This window comes from Trichoplusia ni, chromosome 18 (genome assembly GCF_003590095.1).
Source record: "Trichoplusia ni isolate ovarian cell line Hi5 chromosome 18, tn1, whole genome shotgun sequence".
Classification (NCBI taxonomy): Eukaryota; Metazoa; Arthropoda; class Insecta; order Lepidoptera; family Noctuidae; genus Trichoplusia; species Trichoplusia ni.
Genome location: NC_039495.1, coordinates 5,600,484 through 5,623,519, shown reverse-complemented (window position 1 = coordinate 5,623,519; position 23,036 = coordinate 5,600,484). Strand labels below are relative to the sequence as shown.

Sequence of the window (23,036 nt, the reverse complement as noted above, 5' to 3'; positions counted from 1 at the left end):
CTTAAATGTTTCCTAATGTTCATTTATATTGAATTGTATAAAATTTACCTAATTTAAAGAACACGGAGGTCGCTATTATTAATTATTGCATCTAGAGTCTTTTCAACGAATAATTAAACAAACATGCAGGAAACTGAATCGGAGGGCAGATTCAGAAAACAAAGCCAGTGGTCGAAAAAATATTTAAATATTTATAAAATGGCAGCACTGTTAATAACATTTGTCTATGATTTTATGTCTTCTCCAGTCTCCGCTACCCACCCTGCACTCCCCGCTCCCGCCCCGCCCTGTGATTTTTCTGAGTGAGGGTCACTTTTTATAAATATTATCAGCAATTTAATGTGTTATTTTGATTTATTTGATAAAACTTGTGTTCATCCAATATGGACAAATGTGGGATCTGTCTAAAACCTGCAGTCGTAAGTATCAATGTACTTATTCTAGTCGTCGTCTTGAAATATATCGACAATTTTTTTTTTGTTTTCATTTTACGATTGATATAAAAATAACGCCCCTGTTCAGGGAGCTGTATCTTGGTGTAAACCTACAATATGTTCTAGATTTGCGTGTTTTTATTGTGTAACTCTATGCAGAAATGGAAAAAAGCCTGACATTCGAAACCTACCCGCGTATTTTTTTGTACCTTTTTTCGGTCCGTCTGTTTTTTTACGTCTGGCTCAGCGCAGTGTAAAAAACAACAGTGATCCTTTTTTATGTACTTGAATAGTGAACCTTGGCATATGCTATAGGTACCACAGTCATCTCTGTTAAATAATAATAGCAATGCATATTTTAATATACCAACATAGTTATTTATAAACTTGTTTGATTGTTATTTTTTTATTTTTATAGGAAATGTACTGGCAGAATTGCAGTTTTTCTTTATTGCTGTGTAACTTTTACTATTCCTATGTTGCATTTTATTAAAACTCTTATTACTTTTATTTTAGCAACTGTTTGAGACGGGGAAAGATGGTATATATGCCTGCTTCAAGTGCCAGCCACTAGTGCCTGAAGTGATGATAGGAGACAATGGCTCCGATCAGACCGTGCCGCAAACATCCAGCAACAACGAAGAGGTCTCTATTAATAACTTTAAAATATAAAATATAGGAGCACAATATACCATATTAAAACTATGGTAATAGATTTGATGTTTACAGTAAAATCTATGTAATATTATGTCAGACTAACTATTCTTCAAAGAATAGTTATGCAAAAGTTCTTAAATAAAAAAGAGTAACAACAGCATCAACCGCCAATCACCAATAAAAAAAAAGAATCCCCTTTTTTATTTATGTTTTATATAGCAAAAGCTACTGCTAATAAACAAGAAAAGAGCATAAAATATTAACACTGTCTGACCCCAATAACTCTGCAAGCAGTAGTCTCTACTATGTACTATGTAACATGTACAACAAACAAATCTTAGATAGCTTAAAACAAATGTTAGGCGCGCCGCCTGCCTACCAAATATGTTTCGTATTTGCAGGAGGGCATTGAAACATCATTGTATTGTGGTATTTGCCACAAGTCTTTTCAGAAGAACATGCAGCTTCAGAACCATCTGCGCAATCATCGCGCCGAGAGACGCTTCGTCTGCACATACTGCAATAAAGGTAAGGAATAACAAGAAAAAAAGCCTACAAAAAATCTAGACGCTTACGAATGCTAGGCAAGACGTAATAAGAGCGTTAAATGGCGCGATAAGCTAAAATTTTTTTATAGAAATGTAAACCATTCTTCTATAAGTATGTTTTTTTTATAATTTAATTTTTTTCTAAAGCTCAGGTTGTGTCTGTGCTTTTGTTTTGTGTTCAGACTAATCAGAGGTAACATTTGAAAGCAGTAATTTTTGGTCTCTTTGTGGTTTTTTTTAAGTTAAAAATATGTTTATTTTTGTTGTGCAATCTAATTGAACTACTGTTTAATAACAAAAAAGTTTTTAATGAGGTTTTATTTGGTGTTTCGTCTCTAACTAGTAAACATCTTAACTTCCAGTCATGTTTTTTTCCGGTATTGTAAATATTAAGCATGTTAAGTTTACATAACAATCTTTTTGACTTCAAGTTACAAAAAAAGACATTTGAAGGCCACCAAAATAAATGGCTTTTATGTTCATATAAGCAGTTAGTAAGTCATCAATTTAAATGTTATTAATACATACTTAGTTTCAATATTATCGAAGTTGTTGTAAGAGTATCAAAAAATTACCTCACTGATTATTTTCCTAAATCAATAATAAGAAACAAAACACACAGACACAGGTATTTCGTAATTTTCGAAGCGCCACAAAAGGTGCTAATATTAAATACAATTGTTACTCACTATTAACCTAGCAGCTTTACAAATAAAGTATGATTATAAAGTCTAAAAAAACGTTCGAAGTATTTCCAATAGGTTTATTTTATCGTGTTCCGGCAGTTCCGGTATAAACATGGTAGCTGCTATGACTGTTATAAGGAATGATGTAATTGTTTTCAGCTTTCTCTCAGTCCAACAACCTGAGGGCGCATCTCCGTATCCACACTAATGAACGACCATTCAAGTGCTCAGAATGTGGCAAAGCTTTTACACAGGTATTATATAAATCGAATGACTGTGTACCAACACTATGTATTTGTTTTTTGTTCTTGGAATACAAGCTTATTTCATCCTTATTGCAAGATAGAAGTCAGATTCGTTGATTAGCCGTTAAACCATAAATGAGCTAGTGAAATAATTGAGTTATTTGTTTCTCAGGTGACGAATTTGAACAATCACGTTCGTCTGCATACTGGCGAGCGGCCGTTCGTGTGTCCCGAGCCAGGATGTAACAAGGCTTATGCCCAGGTATACTTACAATGTTTTTTTTCTGTAGTAAATGGAAGTCTTCAAATCAGTTCCCCCCGCGACACAAGGATTAATTTCCATAATGTCGTTTTAACAGAAAGTGCTCGATTTTTTTGTGGCGTCACTGTAGCGCTTTCTGACTCGACCAATGTAATGGCAACATCACTAAACTTTATTACATCATAAGATAATGCTTAAGTCTTGAGTTCTTAGGTTTATTGCCACAACAGTTTGTGTGTATAATTACTAAAAAAATGTAACTGTAAGAAATTGCTAAATCAACTTCGCCCTCCATTATTTTTATCAATAGTTTTGTTTTCTACTATCAAAGCTCTAATCAAAGTTATTGATAAACGTAATCCACTTGTACTGATCCATAATAAACATGTTCATGTTTTAATCTCAGTCATATTTGCGTGTCAGGTAACTAATTTGAACCAGCATCGTAAGCGGCACCTGAACGGCGGGCCCGTGGAGGCCACGTACGACTGCACCGTCTGCGGCGAGCAGTTCCAACAGCGGAACCATATGTATATGCACAGGTAAACTATAACAGGCCTATTCTATAATCCTAATTATTTGGTTGATTGATATTTGAATGTGAACTTTATGGTGTGAAGAATAAAGACTATTTTTAATCGCTTAGGTTGTCACATGATTTTAGTGTTCTTTTTCTTCCATTTTTTTTTATTCTGGGTTTTCGTATCATCGAAAACAAATTGGAAGATTATGTAAAGTTTTTGAACTTGCGAGTTGTGCGAAGTACTTGAGAGATCGACGTTTGAGAAAGCTCATCGATTTCTTGGGTCACTTAAAGAGTGCCTCAATGGGCGACTGCTGAATGCTGACCTTGTTAAGCTATTTACCCTATCTAGGTATCGAAAGCAAGTACTGCGGTGACTACTTCGTAAAAGACGCGCATGTGATAGAATGAGAGTATACCTATTGGTGTAGTTGATCCTAGGTATGAGTGAGCGCTCCCGTGTCTCTTTCTAAAGCAGAAGAAGGTGGTAGGGGTGTTTTTAGTCGGTGGAAGTCCGACATATCCCCACGCCGTGCCCTCAACGTGGGTAGAAGTCATTAGAGTTTCACCCCGGAAAAAAAGGTATGAGAGAGTGCAGTATGAGTGCACAGTGTGTGTGTGTGGTGTCGCGTGCTTGGCGGCGTGTGGGCGTGTTGCTGAGTGTAGCGCAGCGTGGGTTGCAGACGCGAGGCGCACGGGGCGGCGCCCGGGGCGGCGCGCGCGGGCCGGGCGCCGCGCCGCTGCCGCGCCTGCCCCGCCGCCTTCCCCAGCGACAAGCTGCTGCAGCGCCACGCGCAGCTGCAGCATCCCGGTCTGCAGGACGACCAGCATGACAGTAATTATACTATCTTACTACATTCTTCCGCTTTAATATTAGATTAGAAGTAGGAGATTCCCCAAATCCATTATAGAATTTCTTATTACCTTTTCACTTTGAAATAGCCCTTGAACACTTTGATAGCTCTTTTGAACCAATTTTTATACACTTTTGTAATTTTTTAACACCTATAGTCAATTGTAAATGAAATTTATAAAATCCCATTATTCTGAACTTCGAATGAGACGGTCACAATAATAGGACAGAAGAAGCAATAGACCAGACTGAATTGAAAATCAAACAAGGCCTTTGCCCTGAAGAGGGTCACTAACGGCAAAAAAAAAATCTCCACACGTATCTATTTAGCCTTCTCAATGAATACATCAGTAAAGCCTTGTCCTCGTCAGCAGCCAACGAGTACATCTGCGTGTTCTCATCGTGCGGCAAGCGGCTGTCGTCCGCGCGCGAGCACACGGAGCACCTCCTGCGCGAGCACCAGCTGCGGGTGCTCAGCCACCGCCAACACGCGCCGCGACGCGGACGGCCGCCCAAGGTAACAACAGATCACACTGAGATAACTCATTCCATGTGTTCTAACTGTTACAACCACTATTTAATCCTGTAGAAGCAGCTTCCCTTTGGTTATGGCTCTGGATCTACTTATATGTACATAGTGTCAAAATCGAAGATGTCTTATATGACGAATACAATCGACCAATGATGATAGTTTTGAACTTTATGCTCGTTTATTATATTATTTTTTTGAAAATTTTTGCTGAATGTCAAGCTGTATATTTAACACCAGCACCAAATGTTAACAAATATTTATTCTTAATTGTATTGTCATAAATATATATCAAATGTAAGAAAATATTTGTTACAATGTTTATCCCAAAATCGTTTAATTAATGTATCCTAACAGTAATGATAATAACATTTCTTATTTTCAGATGTTGAAAGACCCCTTGGAAATAAAAGAGGAAGAATTTCATGAGGTATGTTTTTTATAAATGAATTATAATATTATTCTCTATATAAACTATTTCATTAAACCTTAAAAAAACACATTTTTGGTCTCGTGTAATACTTTGTCTATAAAAAATTGTGCCAGCGCCATCTTTCCTGCCTACCACATCGACTTCAACAAAGCTACAACAAATCCCATATTTCAGGTTAAAATAACGAAGCAGCAGCCACAGTACTTGCCCAAGCTGAAGGTGCAGAGTTTGTTCCAGTGAGCGGCGAGCGCGCTCCGCTGTGCCGGTTCTAGTGTAAACCACGCCGTAAGTCGCGGCATTGTTGTATTTCATATAACTTAGGGCCAACTAGTTAAGTCGACTTTAACCTTTGTACTTAATTACTTATTATTGTTTTATTATTCCTGTCCTGTGTCTGTACTATGAGATTTTAAAACAAGACCTATGATTGTGGAAGCGAGACGGCATAATGCGCCACAACGGCATCGGTTATGTTCTAACAGTTCATAGTAAGGTTCACAAGGTTTAATTTGTTTGCCAACTCGTATTAATAAGAACATATATTATGCAACTGTTTGCAACAGTCGTATATAAAAATACGTGTAAGAAATGAATATATCATCAGACACTGGTTGTTTTACGTAAAGTATGTTTTAAAGGGCCTTTCCATTCCACCCCCGAGTGGCATTGTGTATATCAAGATATAATTTATAAGTACAGCGAAGTAGTGATATTATATAGAAGTTATTTTTGTCTGAAACTAGATTACGATCCGATTATAAAAATATTCTGTTAATTTAAAATTGATAGGCTTATAAAATAAATCTACATTAACAGTTATTATATCTTAAGTGATAATAAATATTAAGTGCAATTTATTGTAACAATTTAATTAATATTGTTACATTAGTGTAAGCATTAACTTTCAATATTTTATTTTTATTAGTACATACCATCAAACCCTATTTTATAAGATATTCAGAGACATAGTTTATTTCAGAAAGAGTAACATATATACAATATATGTATTTTAAAAAGGCGAATTATATTATACATTTATTAATTGCCGGGCTTAACTAAACGCAAATTTATTAAGAAGACTGCGAGTGTATTTGAATCGGTCTCGATTTTTTTTGAAAATGTTTTATTTAGAAGTTGAATCAAGTATTTTTTCAGTATTATTAAAATTATATTTACATTTCTAAAGAGTTTGGGTTTAATTATGATCTATATATACATATGTTTCAGATGTTGATTATAATGCACGCTTTATTGTGACACTCTTGGGTTTTATTTGTTTGTATGACTAATATCTATGTATAACAGTGAAAACTTTTAAAATAAGATCACTTTTAAATTTTGAAGTTTTTACTGATATTTCTAATTGTCATTGTAATGTAAAGTTTTGTTTGAATTTTTTTCCCGATAAGCGTATACCAGCCATAGCAATAGATCGAGGATGGTTAGCATAGTATTGTTGCAATAAGTAGTTAAGGCGCATATTTTACTTTCCCAAGACATTTTCAATCATGTTTTAGTTCACCTTGGAGGTTTCCCTCGCTAGCTATGGTAGTGATAAGCTTATCGTAGATCGCCAGCGCCTGGTCCCAATAATCTATAGACCGACCTCTCATATCAAAACACTGCCAAGGAATGATTTGAAATAGTAAGAGTTATAACTATGGTTGTTCCACATATACAGAAATATATTCTTTATTAATTGATAGTTGTCATTTTATTCCATACCATATTCTTTCAATATCGAATTGAATACAGGTGTTTTTAAATCTATTTTTAAAAGATTTGAATTAAGTTTTTTTTTTATTTATTTACATGCATTCATTATTTTACTATGATCTCTGATAAAAAAAACTCGAAATATTTCGATCTGTAATTAGGTGTAAAAAATACTCGGATCTTGGAATATTGGGGCTTCGCGTCGTAGAGTATATATGCGTTAGGATAAGGTGCAAATGTTCCTATGAGTGTGTCAGAGAGTTCGATTATTGTCGATGGATATAAGCCGCGTGTTCTATAGTCGACCATTTCAATATTTTTAGCCTTGTTAAGTGTCAGCATGTCGGAGATTTTTCTATTAACATACAAATACTTACGATATTAAAATATGCAATCACTTTCATGTGTTTTTTTTTGCCTTATTTTTCAAGCCGAAAAAAACTGTTTTTGATCCATTTTTTTAATCGACTCCCGCAACAATTTATTGCTTGTGTAGCGGGGGGTTCGCAAACGTTCAAGTTCAAGCACAACTGGACTTAGCAGAGCTGCTCTTCCTACGCGGGGATCGAACCCGGGAAATACTTATGGTTCTGTATCTGTCCGGCCTTTTGTCGCAGTATCTCATGATAGCTAGTTTTTTTTTCACAGATTATGAATTCCTGTTGCCACTTCAACCAAAAAAAAACGGTCAAGTCTTCATCAGACTATCGACACTGAGGGTTCTGTACAAATAGAACATAATATAAATAAGTGAAACCTTGCCAAACAGCAGCTGAACCAAAACAGATTGTCAATTACGTGAACGGTGAACTTTAAAAGCAGGCAAGTAATTATTCTTGCTCAAACTGCATTGCTAACCGAGTGCAACCTCACGCCATTCTAAACGGTGATTGCATAGTGAACGGTTCAATAAAAAAATCAAGAATAACGCTTGGAGTAACTGAACGGTAAGTCGGAAAACTTTAAAAAAAATAAATTAAGCCGTTTATTATATAGCATAATATGAATAACAACTCGTATTTAAAAAAAAAACCGTAAACTATAGTTAGGAACAACGAAAAATTTTGTTTCGTTAGACTGTTGTATTAAGTTTATACCCCACATGGATACACAAAAAAAAAAATTTTTATTCAAAATTTGATCTTATGGGTACTCCATTGTTGCCAGGGCATTGGTTTATTGGTGCTCTAGTTTGCCTTGAGACTGATTATATGTCTGCTGGTACTTATCTGGAATAGGAATAGTTTAAAATTTAATCAAATTGTCATTCAGTTATCGACATTGTAAATAGCAGATTTAGAGCTACATCTCGCTTTAAATTGCAAATATACTACAGCATTTTAAGTATAAGCCTCAGTTATCTATTTTAAACTTAAACCCATAGAAACTCTTCAAATGCCATGTACTCGTAGGTACTCCACAGTTGATTGATTTTCATCATTTTCGTATTCAATCTCTTTGGATTATTCATTTATGTTCTTTGCTGTTTACTTCTCTGCTGTTCAGGATTAGCTGTCATTTACAACATTGTCATTACGCTTGGAACACCTTGTTTGTTTTGGGTACTTTCTTTATTAACTATTATTACTAAATCGTTTTTTAAAATGATACAAAAGCCCTGAAGACCGAGTTGTGTTCAATAATCATGTTATTCCATATTAGTGGATATTCTGTCAGCTAGGTGAGGTACCACGCTTATTTTCCATTGCTATATTATAATTTGTATTTAAGGTTTTGTATTGATGTAAATAACTAACGATGGCCTGCATAGGCCACTTCTAAAATCATTTGCGACAAGAGTTTTAACAAAAAATATAAGAATAACTATCGTGAACACCTGTCGGATATAGGTAGACCTACTTACAGATCAGACAGATTTCTTATTTTCAGCTCTTTATTCTTGACATAAGTAAGTAACACGTTCCACAAAGTTCGAATAAGGGCAATGGTATTTATAAATGCATTTATTCAAAAGATAATTGCAGCTCTTGGTTACAATAACAATGTAATCACCATCCTAATAGCGACTATATTGCTTTTCTGAGGTTAAAAAAAATAAGATTTTAATTGTTTGTCAGGTGGAAAAATCCTAACTATGGATCGCTGGATTTGCAAGAACGCCGTGGTGACAGGAGCTAGCGCTGGTATTGGAGCCGCCGTCTGCGTGGCGCTCGCGACCGCTGGCATCAACGTCGTGGGACTCGCCCGAAGACCAGCGTTAATTGATGTACGTTTGTACTGTACTCCCATAAACTCTGTTGGGTAATCTATGTTAGATACGTTGTTGATACTTATACTCAGGTACTTCTGTAAGCTAAATAGTCGTAGAGTACCTAAGTGATAAAATCTGTCGCTAATTAACTTCACATAAAAAGTTATGGCAACACCATATGGTCATAGATAGAGGATGGATTGAAATTGCATCATTGCAAGTTTTCTCGTTGGTGCAAAATTGATAAACTATAAATAAGTTAAAAATACGGTATGTCCGTCTCAAAAGCGTTAAAAATCTTAACAATTAAAAAAACCTCTTATTTTGAGAGTTCAAAATCCTTTAAATTCCTCAGGCATTGCAAGCCAAAGTGACCGGGAAAGGCCTGATTAAGTCTGTGAAGTGCGACTTGACGCGGTCGGACGATGTCGCTGCGGCCTTCAAATGGATTAACGAGAACGTTGGCTGCGTTCACATCATTGTTAACAATGCTGGCGTGTTTCATAGGGGACATATCACGGGTACGTACCTTATTAATGATCATCATGCTTGCATTTTTTTCGCGTGTGCCAAGGCACATAAGCAGTTTATTTAGCCTGATTCATTGGACTAAATAATCTTAAACTATAGTTAGAGGAGTAAAATTAAACGGTGTTGAAATTGAGCGAGGTCCATTAAGAACTCGTTGAATAATACACAACTTGTTACTGCAGTATTTACCTGTACCTACCTACCTACTTTGGAAGCGGTGAAGGGTGTTCGACACATCGACATGACTATAGGTATGCATGTGATTATAAGGTCTTTTTATATATTTCGAATAGATTTGGGCGAGGAGGGGTTGAACGATGATCAGATACTCGCTACCATTGGCACGAACTACACGGCGGCAGTGCTGTGCACGCGACACGCCATCCACTCCATGAAGACCCACGGACTCGAAGCGCATATCATTAACATTAACAGGTAGCTTTAAATAAGTGATGATATTAAAGTAGAGTAGAGTTTTCAGGGGCTCTGAAAAATTAGGATCCGGACTGTGGGTGCTATCAAATAATGTTTCTCAGAGTTGACTGGAATGGAAAGGCCCAGGTATCTGAATAGTACCTACATTGATTTACCTTCGTCGGGAAGCGCGTTGTGAATTAATATGTTTCTAGAAAATCCTTCAACTCGGGGCCGTATTGCGTTTTCACCCGACATTATTTGGAAAACCCACCTCAGCCTACGTAAATCAAATGTAAATAGCTATCTTCTTGACCATTTGTTTCTTATCAAAGATATTATAGTATTGCATATTAACCTCAGTATTGCCGGACACTACGTGCCTTTCTCACCGTTTTTCAACGTGTACCCGAGCACCAAGTACGCGATCTCTGCCTTCACCGCCGGACTACTCAACGAGCTATCTGAGCACAAGACCAATAAAATCAAAGTCACTGTGAGTATGCGGTACTAATGCTATCTTTTAATACACTCTTTCCGTATTTAAATACAAAAAGAAGACTCTTTGTCCTCTTTGTACCTATAGGTACTATGTACCTGTACGCATAAATAGGAAACAAAACTTCACTCTGTCATAATCCTAAAATTCTAACTCAGAATTCTAATCCGGGTAGTTTTTACTTCTGCTGGAGAAGAAATTATCATAAATCTTAAATTAAATCTAAAGTCTCGAGTCTAGTAGTATTCTATCCTACTTCCATCTTAACGTGAAAGGATAACCAAGACTAAGACAGGATAATTTTTTTCTCAATTGTATGTTGCCCACCCGCCCACTTAATTTCGAAAATGATCCCACATTTTCGAAATTAAGTGGGCGGGGAATAGCTAGCATAATTGCCTACGGATGTGTGAGCGAAATATAGCTATGTAACCATAAGGTTATGTCGCAGAGCTTGTCGCCCGGGCTGGTGCACACGCAGCTGGCGTCGGACGCCTTCCAGCAGACCAAGCAGCTGCCGGGGCTGCGGCCCGAGGACGTCGCCGACGCCATACTGTACCTGCTGTCCACGCCACCGGCCGTTAACGTAAGTATATGTAGTTGTAGGACTTATAGTAAACAAAAAGTATATTTTTTTGATGTGACCTCTGAAGTAAGTTTTAAATTAGCGCAGGCTTTAATTGCTATACCAGACTTTTTGGTGACACTTTACAAAGGGTTTTATTGAAACGAGTTTGGCCGGTTTGGACTAGCATGATGTAGGGACGGGAGGGCAAAATTGACGTGACTATTATTTATAGTATGCAGAACTTTGCTAGTTGGGTCTTAGTACACTTCGGCTGTGATTTGTATTGCTACTACTAAGTAACATTCTAAAATATAAAACTGTTCAATTTACAGATCGATGAGCTAACAATAACATCAGTGACAGAAAAACGTCTGTGATTGTAGAAATAAATTTAATGACTAAACTGATGGCACTAGATTAGGTTATACACTAGAGTTAGACGGAGGCGTTGCCGAAGGCTGTGGACGCGATGCCCAGCATGCTGGTGCCGAACTGCAGCACGGCGCGGAGGATGTCCATCTTCAGCGTCCACACCGGGGACGGCTTCGGGGTTGAACTGCTCTGCGACTACACAAAAATATATTATTAGTAAAGTATGTGCAACGCTATAGTTGCGTTTGTGACTTTAACGTTGCTAATTTTGAGGTTAACCGCCAAAGTTGTGCAGACACTAGACGAATAGCGGCCTCAAATGTTTGGGACGGTCTAGGCGTGATATTTTACCTGTATTTTTTTATTTTTATGTACTGTTTTTTAACACGCTTTTTTATTTCTAATTTTATATTGTTTATCATTTTTTTTATCAGTTATGATATCTAATAGGAAACGATTTTAATTAAATCGATCTCGAATTGATTTTATTTCGGGTTTAAAAGGGAATGGGCTGTTTTCAGTCTATTCATCAGAGGTTGCAGTTGTCTGCCTTGTTAATGGGCACAAAATATGGTAGATAAATGTTGTTGAGAATGGTGATCGGTATCGATTGGTTGCCAATGTTTGCCTTTTCCAAACGGCCTCCATTAATTATAAGAAACTTCATTAATCTACTGTATACTTACTCTTTGTATCTGAAATGGAATGGAATAAATATCTTGCAAATGATTTCGGTATTTAATTTATATTTGAAACGGTAGGAAAATACTAAGATAAACTTATACTAGCAATAGTTAACAGTTTAATCGACAACAAATTCTAAAGTACACCCTCATTTATGCGACGTGAGAAACATCGTCCTAGTTGCAATACATTTCCGGCTATGATATACCTTTTACATTTTATACTACAGCTTGGCCAGCAATGTATTGCAACTTGCATGATATTTCTCGCATAGTCCAAATGACGATTTAAGGTCTCTAGAAAATTCCTAATATTAAAGATATCGCTTTCACTGAGTATTAAAAGCCATACATAGAGTAGAGCTACACAAATATTGCACATTAAAATCTCCATTATAATACTGCTTGCACATAACACACGTTGCATTGGCTTGTAGAATCAAATCTTATTTAATTTTCAATCTTAAGTTGTTTTCCTAAATTAATGCCATCCACCGGAACTGGATTTGGACATATCTCCCAGTAGTCCCATCAGCAGGCTGGCAAAGAAACCAGCTGAGTCGGTCATCTTCATGCCATTAGCCTCTTCTGAAGAACTGGCATCGGGATCACCCCCCTACAATGGAATATGTCGTAATATAAAGTGTATAGTGGTAGAGGTATTTGGTTAAGGGCCGATTTTTCAATCGCCAGCTGACGAATATGTTTCCCTTTTGACAGCATTTGTATAGAAAATCTGTCAAACGGCCATATTTATTCCTCAGATAGCAGATAACTTATGATTGAAAAATCGGCCTTAAGTCGTATTAGTATATCGTATTTTAAACATGTATTGATATTGTGTTTGTTATACTTACAGCACTTGTCCCCTTCACCAGTTTCGACAAAAACTTTCCGAAGAATTCGCCGTTATTTTTCTGAAATATCCAAGGCTTAATTATATAGTTCACAACAAAATTGTAGCAAAAAACAAATGATTGAAAATGTTTACATACCGCTCCACCTCCCGTTAAAGTGTCGAGTGACGTCAGCAGGTAGCTTGCTATTATCTCTCCGGGGTTTTCTGCACCTTCAGACTTTAGGAAACGTTAATTTGTATTCAGCATAGTTAACAAGGCTTATCATCACCTCTTAAAGTGCGGTGCGATTTCAACTACGAGATTTCAGTTGCGAGTTTCAATACATTGCCGGCGATGTTATATCAATGTTGATTTCATAGATGTTCGGCTCCGCAATGTATTGCACCTCACACAATACTTCTCGCAACGTCTAAATAATCATTGAGACTGGTAAAGTTGTGGAAGCAAGAAACTACTCTATATTACGCTTTGCTGCGTTTTATAACAGCTACAGCCTGAATGCTTATTTCGAAGTCTTCGAAAGGTAATGGTATATCCCCAGAAATGAAAGAATAAAATAAGGAGTCTTACTTACCAACAATCCGACAAAGAGCCCTAACCCAGTCGCTATTAAAGCGTTAATATCCACACCGTCTCCCTGTAACGAATCGTTTGTTTCAATAATATTGAAATTATCAATTTCAATATACTTTTTGCAGGTAAATCAGACTGCTTATACTTAAGTAAACTTACACTCAAATTAGCGACTATTCCACCGACCGTCGCCAGTAAAGTACCCAAGTCTGATTCGCCGTCCTGTGGATAAATTAAATCAATCATTTATTATCATGATTGATTGCAAATTTCACAAAACAAATCACTGTTTCCCACTTACACCACTAAGTCCAGCGAGCAGGCCTAAAATGCCGCCTCCTTGGCCATCCCCTTCGGGCGGCTCATCATAATCCGAGTCATTATCATCACTGTTCGATGCCGAGTCCTGCTTGGACCCACCATTCTCCGTACTCTCCCGCTCCACGCTCTCCTCAGCTCCATTATCCTCGTCTGATTCTGAGCTCTCATCACTCTCACTATCTGTCTCATCAATCTCTTGCTTTTGGAAAGGAGGAGGTTTTAAGTCAACCGTATAGTCGATGTCTATCTCATTGTCTGCTATGTCTTTACGGTCTTGTATTAGTTTTACTTGGACCCGGTTTAGACGAACGAGGTCTTGGATCAACTTTTTAACTATTAAGTTGTTGTTTTTTACCTGAAATTGAAGGTGGGATGGTAAATTGTGTTTGTAATCAGTTTTATAGTTTTCAAATTAAATGGTTTAACAATATCCATCTAAATAAAGTGTGTTTTGCAAAATGTGAAACGGACTTACCTTCGGTGCAAGGTGCTTGAGTGCGTAGGCGTATAAAACCAGTGCAATACACTACAATGAACTCGCGGCTTAAAACCTTGAGACATTTACGTGAGTTAAAATCGAGTGCGGTGCAAGTGCAGTTAGCGAGTAAACGCGAGACTTGTACATGTATCCGGAAGCGGCATTATTAATCGGTATAAAGATTAATTTTATAACGTGTTCAAAGTTGTGGCATTCGTAACAGTGGACAACATTGAGGATACTTCTTTATCACACAATAACATACGAATTTGTCTTATTGACTGTTACATTTAAAAGAAGCATCCCGTTGTCGTAGTTGATACAACCTCTTGCCTTTGTGAAATAGTAGAAAATGCAGAAATAACTACTTAGATAGCATAGTTGGAAGTAAACAAGGATTTGTCGAAAACGAAAAATGAAGGTTACACAGGAGCGTGTAATTTTTTTGTTTAGCCTTTTTTATTCCGGCAAGATAAAGCCCTTTCTTCATTGTTCCATTTCTAATCTATTCGAAGTATAGTGAGAGGGAGTACAAACAAGACTGGCTGGTTAAGACCAGAGAAAAATAGTGAGGAGACTTACGCTAGAAGAAGTGCCTCCAGACAGGCCACCACTACTCGAGGAGGCGGGGAACAGCGCGCTGGCCAGGTTCAGCAGGCTGAAAATATTACTGCCGCCCCCTCCGGCCGGCGGTGGCGGGCTCTTGTTGAACTCTGCTTCGAAGTCGTCATCATCAGAATCCTTGTCAACACTTGTGCCCTTATCGTCCTTCTGTTTAAAAAAAGTTTTTTGGTTGGTACGAGTCGTACGTACAGTCATTATCTTACTTTCCCGGTGAAAAGGTTCTCCCTTCGTTTTGTAGGGACAGAAAACAATTATTTCTGGATGTGTATGTGGATAGGTAGATATTAAAAGTCAGTCACATGTAAAAAATATAGTATTTGAACATTGATTACAGTTTAAGTTATTGCTAAAGTCGTATAGAGGTCGTCCCGTTTTTGATATAAGCCACAGGTAAACATACGATTGCGTCAATTGACTAAGGAATTATGACAAAATTAATTGCTATTTATAAACTGACTGCAATTTATTTCGCAATAATTCCAAAGTAAATTACAGAAACCCTACTTATAAAAATCTTATGTTTTGTTTTTTTACACCTGTAAAATATCTGGTATCTTTCACAGAGACCTCCTACCTGTGCTTAGAGGCCTCGCTCTCCATAGTATCAGAATTAAAAGTATAAATAAAATAAGAATCAACTTAAATTAAAATCTCAAAAGAGAGAGAGAATTCACTTACAGATTCCTTAGAGTCAACTTTATTATCGGAGAGTCCCCTCCGAGGCCGCAGGTAGGATGCCGGCACGCACGCCGCGTTCATGACCAGACACAGCACCAGGAACACAGCCAACCCTCGTCTCCCCGTCATTGTCTTCATTGTCACTCACAGTACACTCGACACACTGAAACCACGCCACAAGCGTTACCATCTAAATATTATATCAACTAATTAATTGAGGAACAAGAATGTTGCGAAACCTGTCATAATTGTTAAATAATGAACTTCTACTCATTTATAACTGTTATTCCGTAATTAACTTGCCTGGGTAGGTTCACATAACTTCGCACACTGATAATTTTGCTTTAGATCATTTGATTTTGGATTCAACGAGCAAATACCGAATTTAGAATGATTGAATGGAATGCTAGACTAGTTAAGTAAGTACATAAGGGACTAGTTTTATGTCACAAGTAACCGGCAATAGACCCACTACATTTTCCTTCTACGCCAAGATTATGTAAATGAATATTCAGGTAGGTAGCACTTAGTTAAAATAATTTTAGACATACCTTTTGACTAGATGCGAACGTATCAGTAACTATCAGCTGATTGCATCGCCACACGACGTAAGGAATATCTTATAACAAAACTGAGTTCCTGTCGCGAAGCTACACAGGGTGATGTCTTCACTCAATGCTTTTTTTTAACTATAAGTTTAAAATTGTCTTAAACGTGACCTAGTATTACTTAACTCAAAAGAGTCTTTATATAATGTTTTTTTTAATAATGTTATCAGAAGTAGTTTTAAGTTCACAACTTAATAACGACTGAAGTAAAACAAGGAAGTTGTCAACTTCTCTCATGAGCAAATTGGTAAGCGGAAGTTTATACAAGACCTTCTAAAACTGTCACCTTACGAATATGCGCATATATTTTAATTACTTGCATTGCTCTTAATCTTAATTAGTAATTTAGTATTAAATATTATCAAAGTAAAATGTTATGTTATTCTAATTCCAAATAGTCTGTTCCAAATAGTCCAGAGTTCTGACATAGGTTCAATATATGCCGGCCGTTATAGACTTTTGTAGTCTAGCGTTGCCTAGCTAAGAATATCAATTAAACGTTAAACATTATTATGATTTAAGTATACTTATACATAATATAAGCAACATCCAGACTTATGTGTATGAGATTTGGTTTACGAAACTGGAAGCGACAGGAAAATTAAATTCTTTAGAGCGTGCATACATTCTTTTCAACCTTAGTTTCTAGGACGAGTCTTGTTAACTTTAAATTAATCCAAGTTATATTTATTCTAACGACTCTTGAATCGTATCTAAGCACCCTGTACATCGGGGCGTGGACTCGCTTAGCAGAAGGTCTCCAACACCAGTATTACCGCGGCTCGGTTGCGCCACTCGAGTTGCCAAACCGTCGCGACTTCCCTGCGACCCTCCGCCCTCCGGCCTCACACTACTGCACACTTCCTCACATCTCGTATCCGTTGACTATTGCGACAAGTGCTATTGCTAATATTTGCTTTGAGTCCCGGTACCGAGGTAACTTGATCTTGACCTACGTGGTTTTGGTTACATACTTAAGATTGCATGGGCTAGTCTAATTTTGCCAATAGACTTGTTGGCATGTACGGTCGCCCAAGAATGTGGTCTACTATTTCTGACTTAATTTCGTGTTTATGTATAATACGGATAAGGTGGACATTAGTAATTGTCAAAATATTGTTATTTGCGGGACAATCACACCTGTTGTTTGACACGCGAATGATTTTGTTTTGAGTCAAGCACCAAGACATTGAATTTTGGAACAAATCGTATCTATTATTAGACTATAAATAGCTCGCAGGCCTCGCAGCGGTCAGCTACAGCTTCACAGGCGTTCATATCTGCAAAAGCTCGACCACTTCCGTTACAATGCTGACAGGTATTAAATCTGCTAAACAAGTTACTTGACCTCCACTCTACATTCAAAGCATTGTACTAAGAATCATTAAAAAAACCGTTAAAAATGTAGCCAAGGTAATAAAAATAGAAACAAAAAAACATAATAAATGCATTTAATATCTATTATTCCACATTATTATAATACAATAAACAACAAAGAATCGCGAGTACATTGTATAAAGCATAACGATTGAATTCAAATATTTACAACAACTAGTTGCTATTAACATCGACACAAAATATGGCAGTTATCATGATTTCACTAAAATGTTTACAATATATAAACTTTTAAAGCCAACCATCACACAACTCCTGACCATGCATCAGGGGACCGATATCTGGCAAAGTGGCAACACACAGGCTTGAAAATTTACAAGTAGTTGTGCTAGTTACATAATCCGCGTTAACGTTTCTATTAGGGGAAATAAAAATACAGTGCCCCGTTACGTCACACCTCAGCTGTTTGACAAAATTGCATGCGTCTAGGGTTGTATGGTCGTTGTTTAAAGCATAGAAAATAGGAGTATAAATAAACGTTACGATTACATAGTTACATTGTTATTTTACATGCCATACAAATATAATGAAATTATAATAAAAAGAGTCGCGTTTCTCTAAAACCTCATAAACCGTTGTTTTGAAATGAATCCATCCATGGGAGCATTTACAAAAAAAATTTGAAATGACGTGAAATTCTCGTATTGAAATAATTAAATTAGCAATTCAGATCTAGGAAAGTCAAAAAAGAGTTATTTCTATATTTAATAATGCTTATTTTGGTACAATTACAATTTCAAATTCTTTAAGTAGTTATACATGGTTTTCACAATCGCACTTGTGGACGCAGGCTAGATTATTGTTATCATCATGTCTAGTCTGTCTCATACATTAACTTATAGTTTAAGCAACCAATATTTTACTAGAAATGCATTTAAAACGGGGGGATTGTTGATGACTCTTTCAGAACATGAATATAGTATGGAGCTAGTATTTAATGCTTTTACGCCTTTTTTTTATAGTGGAAAGAATACCCACTACGAGTGTAGGGTACTGTAGATAAAGCGTCATATGACTTCAATTAAGCAATATCAACGATGCTATACGCACGTATTACTTGAGTTTACAGTACATTCACAGAGCCTCAAGATCGGAGACTGCACAGATAGCCGAGTGGTAGAGGTCACCAAGTCAAATCCACTGAGCGGAAAGTGTCGCGGGTTCGATCCCCGCTAGGACAAGCATTTGTGTGATGCGCGAATGTTTGTCCTGATTTTGAGTGTCTTTGTACATGTGACTTGAATGTTTGCGAAATCCCCGCGACACTAGGATGAAACTCTTATTACAAATTAATGCGGGATTCGTATATATTTTTTTGATTGACTTGGCCTAGTCTCAGATTCGGAATCTTTGCCCGCCATTGGAATATCGAACCCCGTACCGAGTTTTATTTATTTATACAGACGCCTGTCACATCCACATTTCATCACGCCACGGTTCCTCTTCAAATAAACAGTGGCACTAAGTCGAACATGTGGTAGTCGTTCAGTCGGTTCCTACGGACACGTCGTGCCTCGGGGGGCGCAGTCTCTCCATGAGGGGCAGCGCGACGCCGACGAGCTCGTCCCAGTCGGCGAGGCGGCGGCACGGCTCGCAGCCGCACTCCGCCTCGCCGTCCTCGAAGCCGAGGTCCTCGCCCGTCACGTCGCCCTCCTCGGAGCCCAGCATGCCTGACGTCACGTGCCCCGAACTCAAGCATGATGCCTCGCACTCTGACAAGTTGTTGTTGTCCGTGTCGAATGTTACCTAAACATCATACAACTTAAGGATATTTTTATGTTCACTTTACAATTGTAAAGTGAATTAACAATCAGTTGAATTAAAGAGTTGTCTATAAAAAATCAGTACAATATAATTATGTATACGATACTTTGGTTCAGTAATTGGTTCTTAGCAGAACATACGTAAGTAGATATTCATTTTGCGTTAAGAACTGTGAAATGCAACACTTTGTATTTTTTTAACCTAAACCTACATGAAATTGTATTCTACATTTTCATAATGCAGTCTGCAAAAGTAGAGTTTTTTGATAGAGCTATTAGCGTATTTGAAAATAATGGTATACTTATAACAATCAGGCAAAATAGGCAGACTTTGTTCTCAACCGCCCAAAGTACCATATTACTGAAGTTAAATAAAAATAAATAAATTATATTATACTAACATGATGTTTGGAAATAGACGATTCACTGGCATATTGATTTCCCATTTTAGTAGCTTCGCATGCAGCAAACACGGATTCGTCATCTGTAATTAAAATAATTATAAAAAATACAAACAAATTTTATTGAGAACATTTTAGCAAAATACAAAAGTGTTTACTGCATTATCAATGTGACCCCGACGTGATTTGAACACGCAACCTTCTGATCTGGAGTCAGACGCGCTACCGTTGCGCCACGGAGTCGGTGTTAAAGAAATTGAAATATACGTTTGTATTGTAAGTCATAAATTGTATATAAGAACATTGTACATAATAATATATTCAGTAGTATTTTGCTTAAATACGTGCGGTGGCACGCTGTTCCGCCCGTTGACCTAACATATTTTATATACTGACCCAGCAAACGTTGTTTTGCCTAATAAATTATTTCTAGTTGTATGTACTTTTAATGCAACTTTATAAAAAAAATTAAAAAAAAAATTGTGAGCAACCGTTGATATGAAGACTTAGGGGTATGAAAAATAGATGTTGTTCTATACTCAGACCTACCCACAATATTTATACAAAATTTCATAAAAATCGGTCGAACCGTTTCGGAGGAGTACGGTAACTAACATCGTGACACGGGAATTTTATATATTAGACTATGTGTAATGTATGGATATCATTTATTATCAACCATTCATTGTTTACGTTAGAAACAAAATATGGATGTGTTTGAACATAATAGTTACAGGAAAGAAACGAGCAAGTCTTTAATCTATTTCGATGCACAAAGAACGAATGCCGTTCGTCCAAACAAGAAGAAATTTATTCAGAGTTACTGTTGGCATGTATAATAAAAATACTGAGTGTTATTCATGTCGACGAACTTTGTTGTTTTGTAGCACAAGGCCGTTGGTCTTCGCGGTTATACTGTAGATGTTGTCTCTTACCGATAGATGCGAAAGTATCTCTGTCTGTCAGTCTGTCTCGCTTTCACGTCAAAACTACCGAGCCAATTGTAATTAAATTAGGTACACATATAGTCTAAGCCTGAGAAGGTAAATAAGCTACTTTTTAACAGGAAAATGGTTGAAAAGGGGAGGGGGGGGGATGGCGGTCAATGTTTATATTTTTTTTTCTACGGCTTTTTTATAAACAGGCTTTATTATAAATGCGAAAGTAACTCTGTCTGTCACGCTTTCACGTCAGATAGAGTTGACCTTGAAAAAGAACATAGGATAGTTTTTATCCCGGACTTTTGAAGAGCTCTCTTGGAAACGCGATATAACCGACGTCGACGCGGGCGAAGAGCTAGTGTATCATAAATATTGTTTATTTCAAATAATGGCATGTGCTCAGCTGTTTTAGGGTATTTAAATATTAAGAGAGGCTACATATTTCAGCGGTCTCATGGAAAAGGGAAGCACTGAAGCCCACGCCGACGGTGATGCGGGCAACAGCTAGTTATTTAATAAATGCAACGACCACATGTAAAGAGGAATAACTTTTTGATTTGTAAATAAAGATTACCTTAAAGGTTCGCGAACGTATCAAGATAGTAATAGAGGGAGTCATAAAGCTCATTCATGAAAGCCGTTGTTCTTTTGTCTTAAAAAAACAAATTCGCTCTTCGGTATGTTAAACTATGTTATCTTTACTTCAAGGAAGTTCGACAAACATTCATGTAACATTCACAAAGACACTCGGATCCAAAAAAAATGCTTGGCCTTTGAGGGGATCGAACCTGCGACACTTAGCTCACTGCATGTGCGGCGTGGTGACCTAGATCACACTCTGCTTATAAAATTGTGCAGTCAAATGGTAAGTTCTCAAATTATTAAACTAGCCAGTTAAGAAAAAAAAGGATTACCAATTGGTACAACCGTGACACTCCTATTTATATATGCTTTAATACTCTACTTGTACAAATGTAGAGTCTACGAGGCATGAGCACAAGTTTCAATTAAGTCGTGCTTTTGTGGATATTATGAGTTTTAGTTCCAATATTTGTTGAAAGACGCATGTATTTTATGCCAAATAACACAAAACAGTATATTCAGTGTAACAGTATCAGCAGAATATCAGAATATCAGAGCAGAGTATCAGCAGTATCAGCAGGCTGTGAACAAAGTGAAACAAAGAAAAAAAAAAAGATTTTTCTTCAGCGCAGTTGTTAAGATTTACTTTAAAATTGATTGAATACCAATTATTACTTGCTTTGAAGTGCATCATGATAGAACAGTCTACAACGGTGGTTGGAGCTTTTTCCAGCATTGGCACAATAAGTAGGTAAGTACTACGAGTACATATCTGCTCTACAAACTAGTTGTATGGTATGTATGTGTATTACACATGATATTATATATACGCATAGATAGAGCCTAATCACAGTAAGTGTAGCGTGATGTGTTGCAAAGCTTGTTATGCGACATATTATGCAGCTTGGAGATCAGTGCGAAAGATTCGTCTGTTTTACGAGTTGTGTTTTAATTGTTTTAATTTTCGGCTTGAATATGTAGATAAAACATAATGGTCTAAGAGCCCGTGAACCCCAGACCTTCGTTATTTTATAAAAGCTGAAAGTTTGTCAGCGCATACTCCCAACACAGATAAGAACGATGGACCATTATGAAGTTTGGGTTATAGTGGCTTAGGCAGGTAAACGGTACTAAAGGTGTGTAAAATACCGATCTAAATTCGTCAAATAATAAAGTGCGATTTTTTGATATTATCTTCAGAATATTATTAAAAATCACGTTATTCATTGCCAGACACTTAACATCGTGGCAACCCCTTGCCAGACACCCTTAATGTTCATGAAATTATAGTTTAACTTACGTTATAGTATAAAAGCTGATTTTTATATATAATACTTGGGTAATAAGTAGATGATGTTTGCTCATTAGCCAGACATTTTTTATAGTTCCAACCCCTTGCCAGACAAGCATGTAGGGTAGCTGTAGGAGCGAGCGCGAGGCAGTATGTATATAAGTGGGTGCGAGTGAGATGCGTTTGTATTGTTTAGTATTTAATACATGCTTACATCAACTAAAACAATAATATGTGCTATCTTCAATTATTATTAATTAAATATTCGTTATAAATGATAAGAATAATATTAATTATATCATTACTTACGTTAAAGTGTAATAGCTGATTTTTATATATAATATTTGGGTAATAAT

The 23,036-nt window shown here is 36.8% G+C and overlaps 3 protein-coding genes and 1 non-coding gene across 12 annotated transcripts; 2 read left to right on the top strand and 2 right to left on the bottom strand.

Annotated features, from left to right (window-relative positions):
- Positions 1–24: 24 nt before the first annotated feature.
- LOC113503043 (gastrula zinc finger protein XlCGF7.1-like) lies at positions 25–7,285 on the top strand. 7 transcript variants are annotated; one of them, XM_026884844.1, is made up of 10 exons: positions 25–419; positions 951–1,079; positions 1,547–1,619; positions 2,485–2,579; positions 2,743–2,832; positions 3,256–3,374; positions 4,027–4,190; positions 4,580–4,725; positions 5,123–5,167; positions 5,345–7,285. In XM_026884844.1, exons 1-10 carry the CDS (start codon positions 384–386, stop codon positions 5,408–5,410), a joined length of 963 nt encoding a protein of 320 aa, XP_026740645.1. In that variant the 5' UTR covers positions 25–383; the 3' UTR covers positions 5,411–7,285. The 7 variants fall into 7 exon arrangements, with proteins under 7 accessions (XP_026740645.1, XP_026740644.1, XP_026740643.1 ...); XM_026884843.1 differs by having other exon boundaries at positions 1,544–1,619; XM_026884842.1 differs by having other exon boundaries at positions 26–419; positions 1,535–1,619.
- Positions 7,286–7,598: 313 nt separating this feature from the next.
- On the top strand, positions 7,599–11,566 carry LOC113503048 (farnesol dehydrogenase-like). 3 transcript variants are annotated; one of them, XM_026884851.1, is made up of 7 exons: positions 7,599–7,833; positions 8,965–9,113; positions 9,454–9,619; positions 9,923–10,064; positions 10,407–10,539; positions 10,994–11,128; positions 11,443–11,566. In XM_026884851.1, the coding sequence occupies exons 2-7, from the start codon at positions 8,982–8,984 to the stop codon at positions 11,485–11,487; spliced, it is 753 nt and encodes a 250-aa protein (XP_026740652.1). In that variant the 5' UTR covers positions 7,599–7,833; positions 8,965–8,981; the 3' UTR covers positions 11,488–11,566. The 3 variants fall into 3 exon arrangements, with proteins under 3 accessions (XP_026740652.1, XP_026740650.1, XP_026740651.1); XM_026884849.1 differs by having other exon boundaries at positions 10,994–11,511; XM_026884850.1 differs by lacking the exon at positions 7,599–7,833 and having other exon boundaries at positions 8,802–9,113; positions 10,994–11,511.
- A 367-nt stretch (positions 11,567–11,933) lies between these two features.
- Positions 11,934–15,828, bottom strand: LOC113503137. The gene is made up of 8 exons (XM_026884956.1): positions 15,700–15,828; positions 14,980–15,168; positions 13,900–14,331; positions 13,758–13,820; positions 13,600–13,662; positions 13,161–13,241; positions 13,023–13,082; positions 11,934–12,781 (listed from the first exon to the last, which is right to left on the bottom strand). Exons 1-8 carry the CDS (start codon positions 15,826–15,828, stop codon positions 12,647–12,649), a joined length of 1,152 nt encoding a protein of 383 aa, XP_026740757.1. The 3' UTR covers positions 11,934–12,646.
- Positions 15,829–20,037: 4,209 nt separating this feature from the next.
- Trnaw-cca lies at positions 20,038–20,109 on the bottom strand. Its single transcript has one exon. It is a non-coding gene; the product is annotated as a tRNA-Trp (tRNA).
- Between the last annotated feature and the right edge of the window lie 2,927 nt (positions 20,110–23,036).